This window comes from Notamacropus eugenii, assembly GCF_028372415.1.
Source record: "Notamacropus eugenii isolate mMacEug1 chromosome Y unlocalized genomic scaffold, mMacEug1.pri_v2 SUPER_Y_unloc_1, whole genome shotgun sequence".
In the NCBI taxonomy this organism is placed as follows: domain Eukaryota; kingdom Metazoa; phylum Chordata; class Mammalia; order Diprotodontia; family Macropodidae; genus Notamacropus; species Notamacropus eugenii.
The window spans coordinates 960,805-973,047 of record NW_027325109.1 but is presented as its reverse complement, the minus strand read 5'-3'; the positions used below and the strand labels follow the sequence as shown (position 1 = coordinate 973,047).

At 36.4% G+C, this 12,243-nt stretch overlaps 1 protein-coding gene across 11 annotated transcripts in view; it reads right to left on the bottom strand.

Moving 5' to 3' along the window:
- LOC140516963 (host cell factor 1-like) overlaps positions 1-12,243 on the bottom strand; it is a 36,399-nt gene that overhangs the window by 17,299 nt on the left and 6,857 nt on the right. For 9 of the 11 annotated variants that reach the window (XM_072627802.1, XM_072627798.1, XM_072627800.1 and 6 more), the window contains exons 3-14: positions 11,716-11,864; positions 11,183-11,343; positions 10,421-10,629; positions 8,089-8,173; positions 7,327-7,433; positions 6,740-6,919; positions 6,292-6,645; positions 5,620-5,783; positions 5,194-5,388; positions 3,635-3,859; positions 2,884-2,988; positions 1,348-1,567 (exon numbers count right to left, since the gene is read on the bottom strand). In XM_072627802.1, coding sequence (XP_072483903.1) covers positions 1,348-1,567; positions 2,884-2,988; positions 3,635-3,859; positions 5,194-5,388; positions 5,620-5,783; positions 6,292-6,645; positions 6,740-6,919; positions 7,327-7,433; positions 8,089-8,173; positions 10,421-10,629; positions 11,183-11,343; positions 11,716-11,864 — 2,154 coding nt within the window. The remainder of the gene's footprint in view (positions 1-1,347; positions 1,568-2,883; positions 2,989-3,634; positions 3,860-5,193; positions 5,389-5,619; positions 5,784-6,291; positions 6,646-6,739; positions 6,920-7,326; positions 7,434-8,088; positions 8,174-10,420; positions 10,630-11,182; positions 11,344-11,715; positions 11,865-12,243) is intronic. The other 2 variants (XM_072627799.1, XM_072627806.1) reach the window with 2 other exon arrangements.

Sequence of the window (12,243 nt, the reverse complement as noted above, 5' to 3'; positions counted from 1 at the left end):
AGAGGAACAGTCCTGGCTGGCGTGGTGGAGCTGTAGGAGGCTGTGGAAAGGGAATTCTACTTGCAGATTCTGCATAAAAGCTTGGGTAGCTCCCTGACCACAGCACAGATCAGGAGAGGAGTAAACTCCTTTCCCTTGATTGAGCCACCTTGGAGGAACTGAGAACTTACAGGTACCCAGAATATACCCCTTGCTGACAAAAGACTCAAAGTCAAGTAACTGGCTGGAAAAATGTCCAAGAAAGGGGAAAAAAAATAAGACTGTAGAAGGTTACTTCCTTGGTGAACAGGTATTTTCTTCCATCCTTTCAGATGAGGAAGAACACTGCTTACCATCAGAGGCCTCCAAAATAAATATGTAGTGGTCTCAGGTCATGGAAGAACTCAAGAAAGATTTTGAAAGTCAAATAAGAGAGGTGGAGGAAACATTGGGAAGAGAAATGAGAGAGAGATGCTAGTAAATCATGAAAAGCGAGTCAACAGCTTGTTAAAAGAGACCCAAAAAAATGGTGAAGAAAATAACACCTTTAAAAATAGGCTTACTCAGCTGACAGAAGAGGTTCAAAAAGTCAATGAGGAGACAAATGCTTTAAAAAGCTGAATTAGCTAAATGGAAAAGGAGGTTCAAAAAAAAGAAAAAGAAGAAAATAGGAGGGGAGAGATGGGGAGAAAATATGAACTCAAAATTTTGTGGAAATGAATGTTGAAAACTAAAAATAAATAAACAAAAAAAGGAAACTAGAAATAGATGGAAGACAGACAAGTGATAGATAAATTAAAGACAGTTAATGTCTTTATATATATATATAATGTGCTAAAAACAATTACAGAAAAATATGAAATGGTACCAGTTATTTTTGCATTTCTAAATAATTTATGCTCCATTTATTTTTTTACTTTTATTTTGATTCCTCACTTTGTCATCACTTTTGTTATTTTTTTATTTGATCTTTCTGTAATTCATTATTTTCTCTAACATTCTTTGAATCTGAAAGGCATTCTTTTTTTGAAGACACTGATGACAGTAGATTCAAGAGTCTTTCCTATCCAATTAAAATCTAGAAGTACAGAAAACAAAACAAAATTAAAAAAAAAAACCAACAAAAAAAAGAAAGTTACAATGTAATAATAAAAAATAAAATAAATCCATAAACAAATTATAGGGCTGCCACTTGTCCCTGTTGGTTAAAAGAACGGGGGAATGGTAGGAATAAATCAGCTCTGCTTCAATTTCCTCTTTTAAAACTGCATGGACTTTATAACCCAATTTGGAATTCAACCTACTGAGGACCGAAACATACACTGACTTGCAACATCAAGAGTTATTTCCTTGACTGATATGTCCTACCTGTTGCTCCAGACTGGGTGATGATGCCTGACATGGGAATAGTTTTGATAATGGTAGTGGTGCCAGGTTTTGTGGTACTACAAGAGACACTGCTAATACCCAAGATGGTTGGCTTGGTTCCTGTCCCACTGCCTTGGGTGCTTGTGATGACGGTGGTAGGTTTGCCATTTGATGAAGTCACCAGCTTCAGAATGGTCTCTGTAGGAAAAGGTCCCTTGGTCTAAAAAAGAAAGCAGACAAAAAACAGAGCTAGGGGGTTGTACCAGGATAAAAAAAACACTGAATTTGCCTCCACCCTTCAATATGCTTTGGTCTCTGTGAAAGGCTGTGGAAGCACCATGGAGAAAAAAAGGAAATATATGATCTTTTATGCATGTGTAGAACATATACTTTTTTTTGTTTAATAAAAGTAATTGTGTGACCTACTTTCTATAGGTAGAGGGAAATCTAGGACACAAAAAGTAATTCTTATTGACTACCTACTTCTCTATGTTTTCTTAAATGCACATACTGTTTTATAATAGTCCTGTATCTTCCTGTTGGCACAAAATACTACAAGAAGAGAATGGACATTTGAAAAAAAAGACCGTGGCTCTTTTGAACTAAGTTGTTCTTGAAATGCTGCAAAGTGAAGTCAGAAGAAAAAGAGAGTAATTTATACAACATTACTGTAAACCCCTGAGTAGGTTTAACCATTCTGGAAAGTCATTTAGAACTATGCCCCAAAGGCTATATATACCTGTAGGGTCAAACAGTTAAGAAAAGGATGTACATATACAAAAATAATTAAAGCAGTTCTTTCTGTGGTATTAAAGAACTGAAAAGTATGCACAAGTAATGGATGAACAGGATGGAATGAAGAAATTGTGAAACAATCAATCAATTAATATGCATTTTAAGTGCTAGGGATACAAAAGGATACAAAAGACTGCCCTGCAGAACTTACAATATAACGGGAAAGAAAAGAAATAATAATGCAACATAAAGTAAGCAAAACCAGGAAAACATTATAATCAAGATAATCAGTTAAAAAAAATAACTTTGATGAACATACTGACCCACAACAATTCCAAAGGAATCATGATAACGTATGCTATCAACTTTCACAAAGAGAACTGATGGATTTACAGACTGCAGAATGAAGCACATTTTCTTCTTCCTTTTTTTCTGATATTGATACTGTGGGAATTTGTTTTGCATGATTATAAATACTCCTAATGTTTTTTTCTTGCACATTCAGTTGGTGTGGAAAATAGAATTTAGAACTTAAAAATGAATTAAAAAAGGAAGAATGAAAGGAAATTCTTAACCAGTACCATTTATACTCTAAAGGTAGGAAAGGAGATCTGGTACGCAACACTAGCTGTTTCGCTTTATAGACTTAATATGAAAATTAGAAAGTTGCTTCCTGAATATGGAAAGCTAGAATATGTTCTTAAAAGATCAGAACTCCTTTTACGAAAGATGCAAAGCCTACAAAACTACAGCGGTAAAAGGGAGAAAGTGCTAACTCTCTCTTAGATTCTAGTGGTTTACCTGGATGATCTGTGTCATTGGGTTAGTGGAAGCCTGGCCTGTTACTGCTGAGGTCTGCACAGGTTTGGTTTGAACTACTGACATGACTTTGCCAAGATTAGAAATCTGAAAAAGCAAAGGAAAAAATAAAGAGAAAAGCGGAAAAAAAAAACTTAATTACAAGGCATATCAGGGGTAACCTGCATCCAAACTTCATAGAACAAATTCCTGTAATAAAAAGATTTGTTTTGTAAAACTTGGTCTCAGTCAAAAGGTCATACCTGAGTCCCTAGAAGGCCTTGAGGCACAAGCTCCCTACTTCTGAGATAGAACAAAATCAAAGAATCATAGTTTTAGAAAACTGTGAGGTTATCTGGTCTAACTTCTCATAGCAGTTGTAACTTACGTATTACAAATACAATAATCCTCAGTTTAAGGATAAGGAAAGTGAGGCTCATTCTCAAAGAAGTAATGTGATTTGCTCAATGTTAAAAAAGTTGTAGTTGCAGTCTGATTCTTGGTCCTGATTACAAAATTAGCACTTTCTTCAATTTGTCATGTAATTGATATAATTATGTATATAGAAAAGAGTACTGGATTTAGAGTTGAGACATGATTTAAATTCTTGCCTCTAATACTTATTATTTTTTTGGCCTCAGTTTCCTTATTGCTACAGATTTAATCTGCAACCATTATGACCTAATATCAACAACAAATGGTAGACAGAACACTTTAAAGTAGTTTTCATTTGCCAAAAACTTCTCACACTCACCAGAGTACTGCCTCTTGGAACAGAAATTGGAGTCTTCACTAATGTGATGGTTTTGGTGACTCCTCCCACAACAGCGGTCACTACCTGGGCTTGCTGAGCCACAGTTACTGTGCCAGATTTGTGAACAGTGATGATGGGACAAGTGGGAGTACTACTAGCCGATGAGATAGATGTCCCCACTTGGGCAGCTGCTGTCTTAAGCATTCGAGTAGCTGGGTTGCTCACCTGGAATAAAAAAAGAAAAAAAGAGAAACAGTGAAGACAATGCAAGACTGGGACAAGGATCTGGTTCAAAATAAAAACCTCAATTCTAAAAAACCAAATTATAGAAGTCTAAGAGTCCCATTTCAAAAAGTGTCAGGAAAACTGGATTCAGATGTTTCCTCAAAACTCCCTGAAACTGGAAAGCAATCTGGAATGATATCCAGAGAATTATAAAACTATGTATATGCCCTTTGACCTAGTAATATGACTAAAAAAAACAATCAGAGAAAAAAGAAAAGGAATTTATGTTTTAAACTATTAAGCAATGATTTGTGGAGGCAAAAAAGGAAAACCAAAGGGATGCCTGTCAGTTAAGAAATGGCTGAACAAGTTGTGTCATATGATTGTGATGAAATATTACTATGCTCTAAGAAATGACAAGCAGGATGACTGTAGAAAAATATGCAAAGACTTATATGATATATAATGAAGAGTAAAATAAGCAGAACCAAGAGCATGTTTGTTAACAAGAGCAGCAATCCTGTTTAACTGGACAACAAAGTTATTCTGAATATGATAAACACTTAAATCAATTACAAAAGACTTATGAAAGAAAATGCTATCCACATCTAGAGAAAGAAGTACGCATAATATGGTTTTATTTATTATTTAGAGACATCCACACTCTCTTCCTGTGTTAAATGGTGACCTTCTTTAGCGAGGGATGGTAACAGATGGAGGGAGACAATTCAAAACTTAAAATGTAACAAAAACAAACTGGAACACAAAAAAAACCACATTTCTCTCTAAGTTTTAGGTTTGTCATTTGTAAAATGATATTATTTTTGCAATACCGAATTCACAGACTTATTGTGAGAAATGTGTTTCATATATCTTAAAGCACCAAACAAATTGGCTACTTTATCTTCTTTGGGATTATCCTTTACTACAAATGTCTGTAGGAATTTGTTCAGCTTGGTAAACAAATCCTACTTGACTCCTTAAATGAAAAGAATGAAAACCTTAAAAGTCTACATATAAATACTATTGTTGGAAGAAAATCTACTTGGGATGTATTTCAAATAACAAAGGAAATAATTATTGATACTTTATTTATACCTTTTACTATAATTCCTTGAAAATTTACATAGTCCTTTCTTAATTTCTCAAATTTCTAGCTACCATTTGAGTCCAGTAACTTCCAAAAAGAACAAAATGGACCCAAATTTTAGAAAAGATTAAGTTCAAGTAAATGATTCAGTGCGCTATCTACTACTTCAAATTCATCTATATTTAGAATCACCACAACCAATCCTCTCCACCCTTCCCCAACACACCCCTCTACATATGCTGACCATGACTGGTGAGGAAGCCACCTTCACTGTAGCTGGTAAAGTGGTAGTTCCAGGTGATACTGCTATACTTTTAACAACAGTTGTGCCTGCAGTAACACTGAGCACTATAGGAACAGATGGGGGGATCTTCTGGGTGACAGCTGTTGCAGCTGCCAGAGCCGCCATTCCACTCATCTGAGGATTGCTACGTATCATCTAGAGAACATGAGAAAAGAAGACTATGCTAGGTTTGAAACATAATTCCTATTGCAGCTGTCCTATGGACATCCTGTTAGATCTACTTCTATTAGTACTGAGAAATAAATGGTGTCTACCAGTTAATTACTGGGATCTCCCAAGACATTTTTAACTTGAGCTTTTTCTAGTTTGCCAACATCTTTTACCATATTAGCTCCCCCACACAAAGTTAAACAGACTCCAACATACCGTGCCCTGAGAGCTCAATGTTGGCACAGCCATCCGTACACCAGTAGGCAATGAGGTGACAGTGACAGGTGCTTTTCCTGCTTGGCTGACAGACCAGATAGTGACCAGTGGGTTTCCTATTGTGGCCGGGGGGCCAGTTACTTTAAAGACAGTGGGGATACCTGCTGAAAAAGGAGCTTCTTCATTCATTCATTGAATTAACAACTTAGTAAACATAATCACATACTTTGAAGGGAAACAAAGGAATTTGACTCCTGCAGTGATGTCTTTGTAGATCTTATTTGGAACCAAGTAGTCCAATGCTATCCAAGATACCCTGTTCAGTGATTACCAATCCAAAGTATTAATCATTTTTTGCTAAGTGATACTAGTTTTAAAATTATTTATCCTTGAAACATTGGTCTGCATATCTTGCTATCCCCATCATAATGGAATTTCTTCCATTTCCATCATTTCCTTGAGGTTCTTCTTCCTCCATCCATATTTACTCATATTTCTCAGAACAAAAAAGGTGCATGCTGGCTACTGAATATGGTTGGGTTCAAATCCATCTTTCTCTCTCACCCATTAACACAGAGTTGCTTATGACCTAGTTACTTAAGTCAAGACATGCCTACCCCTGAACCAAACTATTTTCTTCAGAGATTTATCAAATCTAGCCAACTGACTCACCTTGATTTCTAGTGGTGGGCACAGGTACAGAACTTCCAGGCACTGTTGTTAAGACCTGGATAGGGGTGGTGGTAGAAGGAGACACAGAACTTTGAGGGAGAAGTGTGATGCCCACTTGGGTAAGAGGCTGCACTGTAGGGGCTGTGGTTGCTAGGGCAGGACTTTTGGGAGGATTGGCAGGCACAGAAGGAACTGGACTGGTCATTGGTGAGGTGGCAGCTGCTGCAGGAGGAATATCATATTTCTGAAGTTGCAAGAGGTAGCTGTCAGCTGTTGGCACTGATCCCCAGCTGACCTCTAGGGAATTAGTGTTTGCTCGAACCAAATATACTCGGGATGGAGCTGAGGGCCTTTCTGTGAGGGAAAAAAGAGAAAAGAAAGATGCAAAAGAAACATGGCCATAGCCACAGCTTATTTAGTTTTGACCTTCTTAAACAGCTTGATTTACCTGTTTCCAAGTACCAGAGGTCCTTACAGCAAACCTGGTTATTCCAGGCTTTTCGGTACCCATCCCTTCCACTCCATATGTAGAGTCGGGTATTGATGGCAACAGCACAATGACCAGCTCGGGCGCGGGGAATATTGTCCTCCAACATATCCATTAGAATTGTCTCCCATGTCATAGTATCTGCAGAAGAGAAGAAAATAGGAAGCAAAACACAATCAACAGCTCATAATGGGTTTTAAACACATTTTAAAACAACTATTAGCGAAAAGAAATGAGCAAAAAGAGATGACTTTTACTGCAAAAGAAGAGAGTTTGGAAATTTGTGTTTTTGGAGAGTTTGTTCATATGTCAAAAAACATTTCCAATTAGCCTTAGGCAGTCTCCATCCAACCTATTTGGTAAAAGATACAAGGGGAAAAGGAATTAAGGGCATGTAAGAACTGAGTCTCCTTCAATGGCGCTATTATTCACCATCATCACCCTTATCTTCATCCACACAAATTATACTTTATGGGTAGGGCTAGTATGATCATAAAGCCCAGCTGCCTGCTAAATGATATGTTCATGAGTTTAAGTCCATGCCATACCTAGATTAAGACATGCCAGTGTACTGGTGCACTTCCACTCCTTCTCATGTGTGGCTACTTTGACATCATCCATGACAAGAGGTACCCAGCCACCGAACACATACATTCTGGGGGCGAAAGAACAGATGTAGAAGGAAACTCTATGAAACAATCTAGTTCCTGAGATAAAGCCTTTTTTACAGATAAGAGTACCAAGAAGACCTGAATTCTAATCCCACTGCAATACTTATTGGCTGCAATGCTAAACAAATCATTTTACCTCTTTTTTGCCTCAGTTACTTAATTTGTGAAAAGACAGTAATATGTACTTCATAAAACTGTTGTGATGAAATTTATTACCAGAATCTAGCATACTGCCTAAGACACCAAAGATACTGACAATACATGCAAACTGCTTTGTAAAAAATAGCTATAGAAATATTAGCTCTTATTATTTAACCCAAAAAATTCTCACATGGTTCATTCTCCAAAGGATGTCAGATAATTTTCCCTTGAAGACATCTCACCTTCAATATTTACTATTCCTCAATCTTCCCTAATGTAAAGATAACTACACATTATCCTTCTTTCTCTTTATGGAATACCATTAAGGTATTTAGAAATGAATCTTCTTATTTTTGAGTTCTGAATGAACATGAAGCTTTTCTCTCTGGATTTAAATTTTTTTTGTACTATGTTCTGCCAACCATGTTTGCTGGTAAGAAATTGGCTACAATGAGGAAAAGACAATTAAAGAAAAACAAAGTGGAAACAACTACTGACTTGTTTCTTATGGCAGTAGCAGAGTGAAGACTTCGAGGAAGAGGAGCCACTCCACTGAGGTTGGGTTTATTCCACATCAGAGTCTCTGCAAAAATATAATGAGAGAAGTAAAAAAGAGTCAAAATTTTCAGCAACTTTTGTTAAGGATGTTTCTTTTTGTTCTTTTTTTTTCCTTGTTACATAATTTTCAAAGAGGACCAATGACAAAGTGATGATTTGTGGATTTAAGTGAGGCAGAGTTTCATAAAATCATCAGTCTTACTCTCTCTTAATGGGTCATCTAAATCCACTGGTGATGGCCTAGGATGCAACTTATATGTCTAACTAGGCTCTGTGTGTTCCATGAAACCACACGTAAGACTTGCATGAAGTTGAAAAGGGCTCAGCCATTCTCACACCACAGGTGCTAGTCCTTCCTGAACACCCCAAAAGCAAATGTAAATACAGTACCATAAGAAATGATGAAGATTTCACAGAATCCTGGTAAAGAGTCAAAGTATAAGCAAAACCAGAGTGTTCAACACTGATTACAGAGAAACCCTTCTGAAAAAAAAAATGTAAGGATGCTAATCAATTCAGCAACCAATTATATTTCCACAGGATGCTGAAAAAAAGCCACATTTCAAACTGGTTATAGAAAACTTCCAGGGAGGGCATGTGGCCAATAAGAAAATTAGACATTTTCTCAGTTCAAAACAGAAAGTAAAGCAATGTCAGCTGCCTCCACAATTTAGAACACCAGGTACTAAAACTCACTCAGCAGTTACAAGAAACAGCACTACCATGGAACAAAATACCACTTCACAAACTGTAAGAAGATGAGGAGACTCATTAAGATTTAGGCTCTCATTAAGAGGGGAATTAAGAAATGAACCAAAAGAAGTAATATGGGGGCAGCTGAAAATATCACAGACACCAGGAAGAAGAAAATTCAAAGATCTGAAAAATAAAGAGAAAAACAATAGAAAAAGTGGCACTCAAATAAGGGAAGACAGACCTATACCCTTTTGTAACACTATGAATCCATCCCACAAAAGTTCACGTTTTCAGACAATTTACTCCTCTCCATATGGGACACCATGGTGATTTAGGAAACAAAGTACCAACAAAAAATTATTAAAAAAGGAAACTGAGGATGACTAGTTATACAGGTAGGGTGAGAATTATGATAGTGAAATTTTATAAAAAGTTAACAATACTCAATATGTTTGTACCACTTTTGGTTTTCCAATATGTTAAATTCCATTATAAGGATACACCACCTTCTTTTTCTAACCTAAATACCTTCAATAATACTTTGGGATTATATCTGATTTTGATTCTTCTGAAATTACAAACTTATATACCTCACAGAAGGTATGCCAAAATTTTGGTGATACAAAATGTTCTATTACAGGAATGAGAATAATAATTTTTAAAATAATTAACCATTAGTGCTTTAAAGGCTGGAAGGCATTTTATAAGATTTCACTGCATTCTTTATACCAAGGCTTTTTCATACAAGAAGAAATTGAGGTGATTTGCCCATGATTTAAAAAAAGATTTTAACTGTGGTCTTTTTAACCTCAAGTCCAGTGTATCATTTAGTTACTTCTAAGGGAATTTTGGCACTAATTTGAGAGGCAATCCATTCAGGTGTTTTTCCATAATCTGAACAATTAGCTTTTTAAAAATACATTTTGTTCTTTCATAAGTTAGATTTTGACACTGAGTTAACTTTATAGACTAAGTGTAGCAATTTGTACTGAGGAACTATTTTTTTAAAGGAGTCCTCCAGAGCAGTGAAATTTAACATACTCTATTCACTCTATCTCACAGTGGTGACAAATAAGGAATAAAACATATAGTAATATCACTTCTACCCCTTCTCTTAAGTCCTATTCAAAATCTTTGCTGCATTTTCTGCACTTCCTGTTATAGGAAGTCATCTCTGAAACACTAATAATTCCCAAGGGCAGCCTACCCATTCTGTAAGTATTCCTCATTGTTGGGTCATCACCATGACCCCATTTGGGGTTTTCTTGGCAAAGATATTGGAGTTGTTTGCCATCTCCTTCTCCAGCTCATTTTTTACAGATAGGGAAACTAAGGTGGTTAAATGACTTGCCCAGGGTTACACAGCTAGTAAGACAGATTTTAACTCAGGAAGATGAGTCCTGACTCAAATCTACCCCTGTCCAGAACTATTTGAAAAGCACAAGTGAGATAAATAACACAATTCCAGTGTTAAGTCTCATTTATCAAGTTCCAAGAGTCTAGACGGCAACTTTTATATAGAATAATTTAGTGATTGTAGTCAATTTATATACTGTTTTATTCTTAAGTACCTTACCAATATCTAGGGTCCAGAGGTCACCCAGCCTGCAGCCACTCATTCCCCCAAAAATCACCAGCTTGGATTTCTTCTTGTCGTGTTCTGTATACACTATGGCTGTGTGGGATTCCCGGGGTGGGGGCAAGACGCCATAGGTAATAGGAATGTCCCAACCCACCACACCTGAACCTGGACGTAACTCCAGGATGTAGAGATCATTCAGGTATCTAAAAGCATGGAGGACAAAAAGAAAAATGGTTGGGAAAGAAAGGGAAAAAAAAGGCAGTGTCAAGTTCCAACTATGATGTGATCAATGTTATAAAATGGATCTGAATTCTAGATGTTCCATATATCATTAAGGACCAAAGTAAAACCTTTATAAAGCAAGATTTTCAAGACTTTATGGGAAGGGACAAAAAAACAAAGCTTGGGGTCAAAATGAGGTTTCTGTCACAGGTTAAGTTCTTTGATACTGAACATAAACAGTACTGATCCTAGAAAATCTGTATAATTCAGAAGCTAAAACTGAATACAAAGTCTACACTTACTAGAATATGAAATAAGAATATGCCCATATAATCAAGCTTACGTTACCAATTCTATCACAGAATTCGGAATAAGAATCTTAAACTATAATTTACACCTCATAATCACATAATCAACTTAGCTATCACAAAAAACTATCATATCTCCAACTAAGATACTGTGATTTAAGAGATTAAATGATTTGAGAAGACCTAAAAGAATCCCAGTATTCTATACTAAGTAATGGCACCTAACCTTGGAATATTATTCTTGGGATCTTCACTGTCGTTGGCCAGACCCCCAAAGAGGTAACACTTGTTTCCCACAAGACAGAAGCTGTGTCCAAGCCGGGGACAAGGAGGAGGCCCATTCTTAGGTGTTTTTGCTTTGAGCTTCTTCCATTCCCACCTGCTTGCCTACATCAAAAAAAATTTAAAAAATATCAATTAAACTCCCTAAAGTACTTGCCAAAGCAACAAATGTCACATATATGGGTTCTTTACATTTATTCAGGTTAAGAGATGGTGGTCTTATGGAGTAAACCAAATTCCTAATTGGCATACACAAAATGTTCTTTTCCACCTTTTTCTTAAAGCAAAACAACTTGATGTGCATGCACTAAAATCTAAGTCTCTTCATTCTAATCTCTTTCAGTTATCAAGAAGTTAGCATAAAAATTCTGACACGTAAATTAAAATTCTTAGTCTTAGGGGAAGGAAGATTATAAAAACAAATGCGTATTCTTCACTCAATATGACAGAGTTGGTCCTATAAAACATGAGCATTACCTGTAATTCATATAGATCATTGCTATACTTTCCATACTCCACCATCCCACCGAAGACCAGAAGGCGAGTTCCGTCACACACAAAGCCATAGGCTGCACAGCCTGGAGGAATGTCTCCTCGAACCGCAGGGATAAACCATTGATTGGTTGCTAAAATTCAAAAGACAACAGTGGTCAAAATCTGAAACCACCCACACCTATCAGACTTTTTTGTGGACTTTTCACACTGAAGTTTCTATATGTTGTTAGTCAGCCTAAGAAATTAAATGGGAAATTTTGAGGAGTTTTGGGAAGGCCAGCAGAGGGAACAACCAAATACTCAACCCAAGTGTTACAGTGAGGTTCTATAAACACACACAAAAGAAAAATAAAAAATTCAGACTTTTTCCATAGTATGAAGGGTCAAACAATTTTATTTGGATTTTTCAGACTGAGAAGTTGCCAAACCCCTAATTTAAGAGATGTGTAAGAATTAAGTGTATATTAAATCAATCAATAAACACTTTGCTAAGCATGGGGATACAAAAAA